The 10,670-nt window shown below is 31.4% G+C and overlaps 1 protein-coding gene across 2 annotated transcripts in view; it reads right to left on the minus strand.

Annotated features, from left to right (window-relative positions):
• Positions 1-10,670, minus strand: part of LOC119839514 (suppressor of lurcher protein 1) — a 180,349-nt gene that overhangs the window by 46,254 nt on the left and 123,425 nt on the right. For both annotated transcript variants that reach the window (XM_038365828.1, XM_038365829.1), the window contains exons 9-10: positions 6,213-6,335; positions 4,880-4,951 (exon numbers count right to left, since the gene is read on the minus strand). In XM_038365828.1, coding sequence (XP_038221756.1) covers positions 4,880-4,951; positions 6,213-6,335 — 195 coding nt within the window. The remainder of the gene's footprint in view (positions 1-4,879; positions 4,952-6,212; positions 6,336-10,670) is intronic.

Below are 10,670 nucleotides of genomic sequence, written 5' to 3' on the forward strand. Positions count from 1 at the left end.
TCGTTCCGGTGCTCAATTACGCTATCCCGAGAAATATTGCATCGGCCGGTGTAAAGTGTGTCAACAGTACTGTCGTCTACGATAAAACATTCTTAATTTAATCGCTATATTGTTTTTACTTTAAACGCAAATATACTAACTATTAATAATAAACAGTTACTACAATAACAATATACAGTTTATTTCCTACAAACATTGACATTTATATAAAATCACTGTCAGATACATGACACGTACATTACATAATATGCAACAAATATGTGACAAATACAACTAATAAGCGACATGGCCAGTTTCAAGTCGTACCCAATTACAAATTATGAAAACAATAAATAATTTTAGCATATACATTGTGAGTCCTTGGCCCACCTGATTAATTTCAGATGTAATTAACGCTCAGTAACAAAATATCGTTACCTAATATTGAAAATATTCTAGCACACGTTGAAATCCAGCGTGTACAGTGATTATAAATTGAAAAGCAATTGCAGATCTCATGAAATATTATAGCCGGCTATTGTTATGAATGCCTGAAGCTGGAGAACGATTTGATTACTACTGGATGAATGGAAAATTTAGCAAGTAGGTATTATAATTTGTTACACGAGAATACATCTGGGAAATAGCATAGCTTTGTGTTCTGTTGAACAAGAAGTTGTGATCGATCATTGAATGCGACAACGTGGTAGAGAGAGTTAGCCAGCTTTGGATATGGTCGGATTAATGGACTTTAAAGCAATTTTGAGGTATCGAACTGGAATTAGGATTTGATGTGTGTTAAATAAATTCTGATAAATAAACCTATGGATCATGTAGATGGAATCGTGTGAAAATAGCAATACAAATAAACTCCGAGATTTTTCTCTGAATAAGGAAAGTTTACGTGTCTAGGATTCTCGTGCATAACATGAGAAATGTAAAATTTCATCTTATTTATTTACTTTTTTGGTTCGCAATTAGTCAATATGAAAATTAAGCATTTTTTAAATTATAAGTCTTATTCAATATTCAATAATTCAATTATTATGTATTATAGTAATTGTAATAATAGTATATAGTTATTGTATATTGTATTAGGCATTTAGTTAAATAATGTTATTTAATAATTATGACAACGGCGAAATCCACACATTTTACATTGAGAATTTTCTGGGCAGGGATAAAATGCGTAATTTAAAAACCGCAGGTATTTTGAACGATAATTTTAAATTGCAGCCGCTTTGCAGCGCTGAAAATAAAGCATCTGCTTTAAATAAATAATCAAACAACTCGCTGCAAGCGATGCATTCATAAATACTCGTGCCATCACGAATGCGAATATACAAGGATAACAAAATTATAACATTTTTAAATTGAATATGCCCATTTTTAACTCGATAATTTCAAGTTTATCTGTTTTCCAGTACCATTTACTGTTATTAAGTAAGTATATAAATTATTATTAATGTTAAAATTTGTCCAATATCAGAACGTTATAATTTATCATTGTTTTCGAACAAATTGAATCCAATAGACATAATCACCTCCATTTACATAATATATTATTTATAAACATTTGTGTAGTGTGAGCCGAGCACGCTTCAGCACGAATTGGGTCAGCCAGCACGGGGGAAAGTACCACACTAGTAGCATGCTTCTGTGTTTCGTTTGGTGAGTTGGGGAATCGGAACCCCGTATCCTTTTCCTGACCCTTCCCCGTCTTATCCTTTAATCCCATTGTCAATCGTTTCCTTATCCTTACTTAAAAGCAAAAAATATTTCAAGAAAAAAGAAAAAGACGCAGATTAGTTAATGGACTAATAGTTTTAGCGTCGATCGATGGTTCAGGCTGATGGCCAAATCGCTGTCAAGTTTAGTTTCAAGATTAAATAAATCCAAAGTTAAAAGCCTTGGATGCTATACTTTACTTTTGTATGTCTTCTGATAACTAGACAGTAGTGTTTTCATAATTTATTAATTAGATAGTATTTTCTTGTGTTTGATTTTACGCGAGTATTATAAAACATACATATATACATTTAGAAATTTAAAACTTTTTAACGGATTTTAAACGCGATTTATTCATTATATTATTAACCCGACGTTTCGAACATTTTAGAGCGAGCGTGGTCACGGGGAGACTGAGATGTTATATGTCTTGAAGGTCATACAAAAATTGTTGTTTGTGAACTACCTCCACCTATTTCTCTGCATACCAACTGCGGAGAAATAGGTGGATGTAGTTCACAAACAACAATTTTTGTATGACCTTCAAGACATATATTAGGTGTTATATTTTAACTAGAAGAAATAATCTTCATATATCAGATTTGTTTGGGGAAGATGGTGATCGCTGCATAGTAATTAATGTTCATAATGACGCTGTTATGCTACACATCTTATTTGGTATATTCATATTACTAATATTGATATTATATTTCTGGCACCGTCGACATATAAAATGACGAAAATAAATGACAGTCTTTTGTTTGCGGTACGCAAACATAATCGATTCCTTTTGGATTTGTCGTAATCAAAATTTCTTGCGTACAAGGCTCTATATGAAAATATGCCCACTGATATAAACAGTGGAAGGTTAAAATATGATTTATAAATTTATAATTTAGTACGTCTATAATATCTATCAGATAACCAAACCAAACTGCAGCTAAATTAGTTTTAATTTGAAACAAACTATTTGTAATATTCCAACAATGGTAGTGTTCGAATGCAAAATATTTTATACCACAATAACATATTGTGTCATCACGAATTCGAAAGTTTTGAAATTTAACCGAAAACTATTTGAAAAGTTTGATCATCCACGATCATTTTACCACGTCATTCATATAATATGTGTTGGGGCTTAATTGAAAATCGCATAAAATCGCATTTGGTATAAACAAATAATGAATATTTTCAACACACTATTATTAGCTTCACCCATATGTTTGTATATAACCGACGCATTTAGACTGGATGTTAATTTTGACCTATATTAAAGCGACAGATTTTATTCAAACTTATCAAGGATAGGTACAATATAATGATTTCATGAGTATATCTAATAAAAATAATAAATAAGGATCGTCTAAATAAATAAATTCGTTACATAAACATATGTATAAGATCAAGTGAGACAATTAAGTTGATTCTATCATTCAAGCGTGCTTTTAAGTTTTTTAATTGCCTAGGTCCTGGACTATACTGATTTTTGTTTTAAAATCACATCCACCTAGTTTTCTGTACTCCAAAAAGGTTAAGAATTTAATTCTTGTTCTGTAAGAGTTAAAGTATACCTTTTACATTCTTAACTCGGTTATTTAATATTAAAGGCAAGAATACATTCCACTAAAATGGAGAAATACCTAGCTAGCCTTCGTAGATATTTTCTTGAACATACGTGAGGCTGAATTGACTTACCTATTTTACAACAAAATTTTAATTTAATTGATACGTGTGCCTACCTAACATTGTTATATTTATTGGAAATAATTGGTTATTTCGTGTTAGAGATGTTCAATGTATTTCTTTATTCTCATCAATAATGTTTAGTTATTCATTTATTTCGAATGACTCATACCTCTCCTATCGGGACTCATAATTAAATGATTTTAATTAACTCCGTGTATCTATTCACAATCGATGGAATGGAATGGAAAAAACTTAAAGTTTGTACATTCTATAAAGATAGATATCAATATTAACATACAAAGTACGTTTGGCGATAATCATTTAATATAAAAAAACTAGTGGATACAACATTTTTTTATAAACATATACACATGGTATGCTCTCTATGCCAATTATTCTATACGTATGTAACGAATTCCAAAATTGCATATCTGCCTTGTGTATTCATTAGAACGATAGATAATACATCAGATAATTTGTATATATTTATTATAGATGTTAAATCTACTGTCCATAGTTAGTAGATAACTGTCCTTAGCGTAATTCCTTAAAAGTCCAAAACAGGCCAAGCTTCGGGCAATAAATATATTTTAAATTCAGGTCATAATTATGTCAAATGTTACATAACCCAACATAATACTCGTTTCATTATAATTTGTACAGTAATTGGCACTGAAATTTACAGAGGCATGAAGTTTGTGAAGGCTTGAGACTATGTTATTTATTCATTTTGTTATTTGCCCACTTATTAAGTGAGTTAAACCAGTTTAAATAGGTCATTGACGTCCCAAAGCCTTGACGTATGAATTCATATTTTAAGACGTTTTTGTAACTCTCACAATGGTTATATGAATCACGGTATCATAGATGGGACTAAACCATGAACCCAGATTAGAAAGCATTTCAATGCTATAAAACCAAAAATTAAATTTTACCCAGATTAGTTAATTGTCATGGGTTGTTCTAGGCAAATGTAGCTTTATTAAAAATGGAATAAGTTTAATAAATGATAACGTATTCAAGCTATAGCGCGAAACATGACGGGATTACAAATGACAGTAATAATGAGTTCGTTATTTATCTGTATTACCGGTAATTACTGGCGGATTTATTTTTAACTGAATATTAATTGTTCCATAATGACGGGAATTATGATAATGTGGGGGCATACTCGTATTGCATGAAATTTGTAAGTACAATGAGCATACTCTTGTGAAAGAAAGATCTAGAAGAAAGAAATTCTAAATTTAAAAATATGGTTTCTTGTATTTTTTTTAAATTAGTTCATTAAGAAGTCTAAAGTAACTTTCAATATTAAATATTAAAACGCTTGGCTTATTCGTATCAAAGCCACAACAAGATTCTAAAGTTTTGGGTTTGCATCCTCTTTTAGGAAATGTTTAGTTATTAGATTAATTTATAAAATATGAACATAGTATTCCCTTCTTTCTTTTATCTTAAATTTGACATTTAATTAGGTACTTACTTGTTGCACTAACTTCTGGACCCAGAGATTCAAATGCTTTTCCGAAACTTAGTTTGAGTAGGCGGTCAGAATCTGAAACAATAATTTTATTTTAGCGCCATCTGTAGGATAAAGTTTGGAATTACATCGTCAACTTCGTGCGATTCTTTTTTCAGTTTGTAGTATTAGCAAAGGAACGTTAGAGTTCTAAAGGTTACGAGTAGAGGGCGCTTTTCTCAATTTTTTCATCATTATAATTTAACAAAATTGCATCGCCATACCAAATGATTTTATAAAGCGTTATTTACCAATAATTAATAATTTATATTACATTAATTGCCGTGTGGTCGTAATGATTTAAAACAATTGCCAAATAAATTATTATTGGTAACAATAAAATATTAAGGTACTGATTAGGTAAGTAAAATATTTTAAAGAAAGACTAGACCGTAGTCCGTAAATATTTTGTATAATTATAAATTTATTGCTTTATACATTAATATATACTCATGAGTTAGTTAAAATAATGTATATAATGTAATTTGGAATCAATTGGCTATATTATATACAAATATTCATACATATACATATATATTAATTAATTTATTTATTGCGAAATATTGGTACATTATTATGTTCTTAAATATCCATATAAGAGTAGTAACGTTTATAACACAAGACAAACATATAATATATACTCATAACAAATATAATCACCAAACAAAACTACAGTCATTAGCCTTACAAATTACAATCGCCATTACTAATATAAAAACTAAAAGGATTTTCGTCGGAAACACAGGCGGCCGTTAAATTCAGGTTGCGTATTTCGAGACACGATCGCTCTGTGTACTTAGGACTGGAATCGTGTCGGTACACTTGTTAGGGACCGGGGGCTATTAACAGTTCCTCCCAAATAAGCATCGCCGAAAGCCATCTGGCCTTTCGCCAAGCTCCATTCATTCCTCTTACTACAGCCGAGAATTTTAGTGTGCATTCATTTGCGCTGTATGAATAAAGGAATGCGATGGGTGTGCAGAATAAGAAATTAACTTACTGCGTACGGTTTTTATTATATAATAACGACAAGACGCCACACATATTGTTCCTTTGTGTGTTTGTACTCTGTACTTTTGTTTTATGGACAAAGAATGAGTCATGTAGATGGTAGATAATTCTTATACTAATATTACGGCATTCTATGTTGGTGTAAATATTTATGGTTAAGGTATAATAATAATTGGTGTAATTTTAACCTACCACCATAAAATAACCTATATATACCAACGCGAGTTCTACCAACAGTGTCTCTAAGTAATGTATATCTCGTTTAATACCCATGTGGGTGGAATACCTGCAGCAGTAGAATCAGGTGGTGGTTGGAAATGGTAGGTAGCCGCGAACCCTTGGCCCGGAGACGCGGAGTTGGCAGTGAATTGCAGCAATAGCGAAGGACCCGTTGAAAGCACTTCGTACCCTGTGAATTTTTGATATTAAATTATTTTGCCAGGGATGATGGGAGGGATCCCGCTTATGGAAATTTTATACGAAGTTTTGTCTGTAGATACGCAGAAGGTGAGCGATTTCCCATTTTAAACACCAACATTTGGACATAAAATTTCTGGTTATTTCTGTGAATTTTCATAATTTAAATAGATGCTAGAAACGCACGTTATTTTCATGAAAAAGGTTTATATTTTTGCGAATTTTATAATGATTTTATTATATAACAAAAATATAAACAGTTATTATGTTATATTTTTTATAAAATGTTTTTTCTCCATTATATTAAAGTTTCATTTTGGATAGTTTCTATTAGCGAGATTCTATGCAATAGAATAGTCCAATCTGGAACCGCCACTTCGCCAAAAATTTTGTATCTATTAATAAACGTTTTATATGGATCAGCTACTTCATACAATGTTTAAAACATTTTAGACAATTAAGAAAAGTGACGTAGAATAAATTAAATCACATGACCAAAATTTACATGGCCTTGCCAAACATGCCTTCTGAATTGCTTACGCTTGTCCCTACCTCCCTACCTTCCCTACCTCCCTACCTATATTATAAATGCGAAAGTAACTCTGTCTGTCTGTCTGTCTGTTACGCTTTCACGCCTAAACTACTGAACCGATTTTGATAAAATTTGGTATGAAGATAGAACTGAATTTAGGGAAGGACATAGGATGATTTTTATCGCGAAAAAGGGTAGAAAGGGTTGAAAGAAGGAATGAAAGTATGTATGAAAGTTCGTTATTGTCAAAACGATTTTGATAAAACTTGGTATGAAGATGGAGCTAAACGTGGGAAAGGACAAACCATACTTTTTAATGCGAAGAAAATACTCCTTACCATGTCGCGCGATATAAGCGAATTCTACGCGGGCGAAGCCGCGGGCGAAAAGCTAGTTAAAAATATAATGAAAAACCTAAGTGGACTAGAATAATTGTAAAAATGTACTATGAAGCTAAAAAGAAAAAGTAAATATTGAATACAGCAATCTATATAACATGAAAAATCTAGCTTCTTGCTTGATAAAATTTTAATATTTTACATAGCGTCTGTGATTAATCGTTCACAGGTGGAGTCACGAGTAGTGAGCAATGTATCAAAATAAAAAATCTATTAGAAAATGCAAAACTATAAAAATGTGAAAATAAGGGTTTTATTTTTGATAGCGATGTGATTTATTGAATCCCCTTCTCGTATGTGTGATTATAAAATATTCTATTTTTTATATTTACACATTTTTTGTTTTCCTTAATTTGTTTATTTGTTTATCTCAACGAAACTTAATGAAAAAGTTGAAAACCTACTATAGGGGATTTTTAGGCCAACAATAAAAGTTACGTATATATTACAAATACCATATTTCTATAGCAACTTTTTGTATCAGCCCTAGTATTTTAGCTTAACAATAGACTTGCTAACAAAATATTGAGGTCTTGTAACAAGTACAAAGGCGGCAGGCGCTGTTAGAATAAAAACTAGGAATTAGGTATTGAAGTGCGGATAGTGATCATAAAACCGCAAAGCGGTAGGGTTGAGCAAATTAGTTGAGGTTTAAAAAGAAATAACAAATATGTATCTGCAAAATAAATTCAAAGAAAATACCGAATAATATATTTATTATATAGCAGCATGTATTTTGCGTATTGCGAGCGCTTCATGAAAACTAAAGCATGTCGCAGTTTATTGCATTTTTGATTTTTATATTTAAGATCCATTACTCATTTTAAATTTATCATATTTTTAATTTACCTAAACCTACATGCAAATAAATGAAATTATATTTAAAACAACGCGGGATCAGTAGTTGGGGCTACGTTAATACAAAAATGGGTTTAAATGTAATGATAAAATTGTGTAGATGCATATGGGTATCTTTAATATTTCATCATGTTTTAAGTATAAGACATTTCATTTGCTCTGAAAAATCACAGCTCGATAACAATCATACATTTATAACTCTCAGTAACAACAAAACTGCCTGCGCATATTATACCTACTTCGCTATATCTGGATTATCCATCATTAAGTCCTTATTGAAATTCCAGAAAGATGTAACCCTAACTAAAAGTCAGTTCCACTCTGACATAGCATTATTCATTCAAAAAGGGGGCCATAGACTGTCGGTAGGTGACGACAGCAATAGAATACGTAGTTGACTAGGATCGATCGAAAGCCTTTGAAGGCACCGCACGATAAATGTTTCAAGCGATGAAATTGTGAAGCTTCGTTTTGTTCGGGATTAAGCGGGATGTGTGAAGGCGCTTTTACTTGTGACTTGTTTTTAATGTCGTTTTTTTACTGCTGAATAAAGGGATGCACGCTCGAGAATAGAGAAACTGTTTTCGGAAAGAATATTTTAACAGTACAGATATATAAAATATATTAAATTGGCTTTTGCCTGCGGCTTCGCATGCATTAAATTTCGAGTATTTTAATAGATCTTAATATACATATAAACTTTGCTAATGACTCACTCTGTTTATTGTAAAAAGCCCATCAAAATCCGTTGTGTAGTTTTGAAGATGTAATCATATATACACACATAGGGACAGACGCGGGAAGCGACTTCGCTTTATATTATGTAGTGACTATATACCATAAATAAGGCATAGGGCACCCCTGACTGCAGAAAAACAAGGAAGTCCTTAATTGAAGACTTGCTTTGTATATATTTATTATATATTTATTTGCAATGTGTTATGATGAAACCCTGAATATTTTATCGCACATTTAATTTTTTCCAAAAACTATATTTTGTTTTAGCGAACAGGTACTTTATTGTAGCGTTTAACTTCTCCTGAATAGCAAGCCTTAATCCTGCCAGTCATTGATGCAACGCATGACTTCTCGGCCTGGGGTTGATGAATAAATATTTCTGAATCCGTGTTGTGACATTATGGTGTTTGCTTACACTAAAGAACGCAATAAAGAAGTAAAATTTGGAATTTGAATTTGGATTACTTCTGTAACTATAATTTTTTCACAGAAACTTCGCTTACTAAAATGAAAAGAATAATTAGTCACAGGCCTTGGTTACTAAAAAAATTCTAACAGAAAAGTGTTCTTTGACAGATGAACTTACGCCAAAAGTCGTGATAAACGATTCACTATATACTTTTATATGACTGTATACAAAAGTTGTATTCCCCGAAGAGAACTTGCCGAGTGTCCTCAATAAACGTCACAATGAGGAATTATCTTCGGTGCTAGACTGAAAGTAATATCTACCTTCGCTGTATGATATGACATTTTATAGAAATAGCAATTTCCTTTAGCCCACACGCCTGACTTGATGTGACCTCAATAAGTTTAATTTACGCTCTTGACGGTAAAGATGCACCTTTGTGGATTGCAGAGCTACGTTATACAAAACGTATGAGAGGAATTTCCAATTTTCATATTTGATCACGTGTTTTTGTACGTAAGAATCTATTTGCTCAATCAGGAAGTTTATTCTATATAAATTTGATTTGATTTGATTCTCTTGTATGCGACTTTTTATATTTTATTATAATCCGTTATTTGCGGAAACAAGCATTTTAGCATGGATCTTGGCTTGAAAATCAATAAAATTAAAAAATACATTGGTCTGTATATGCTTCAATCTCTTTGTGACATAAATTACTTACTAACTGGAACTAAACGTAAGTATAACTGAACGGATTTTTGCACACATTTCCATTTACCAACCAATTTTAATTAGTGTAAATTATAAACAACGCGTGTCATTTGTAAATAAATGAGACTTTTTTCTTTTTACGGTTTAATATTAACAAGAAACCAACTGGGATTACGGTAATGTTATATAACAGTAATCCCAGTTGTTCATTACCTGTCATGTTAGTTCCATCTGAGTTGTTATCTTCATTAGAGTCGAAAGTATCTCTCAAGCTTTCATTACGTGGCAATGATTAGCCCTTTACAAGTCATTACATTGAGTCGTTGGAATTAAAGACGGCCATTTCTCCCTGTGTTAATTTATGTGTGTCGAGTTTCAGGTGTTTTTAGAGATTCTTTAAAACCTATTGTGACATTTAGGTGTACTAACATTGAGATATAAATAAAGTATTAAGTTAACATAATATGTGTCTTAAATACATTTAATAAGAGTGCATGTGGACACTATTATTAAGTGTATGTAAAAACTTAGTTTTTTTGTATTGTATTGTTTACTTAAAACAATTGATAGTTAAGCAGAATTCGGACTCACAGACTCGATAATTTGTTTTTGTAATTATGTAAAAATTATTAAGCTTCCTATTTTTTTAGTTGTATTACGTATATGTGTTTATGTATA

The sequence above is a fragment of the Zerene cesonia genome, chromosome 3 (assembly GCF_012273895.1).
Source record: "Zerene cesonia ecotype Mississippi chromosome 3, Zerene_cesonia_1.1, whole genome shotgun sequence".
Taxonomy (NCBI): Eukaryota; Metazoa; Arthropoda; class Insecta; order Lepidoptera; family Pieridae; genus Zerene; species Zerene cesonia.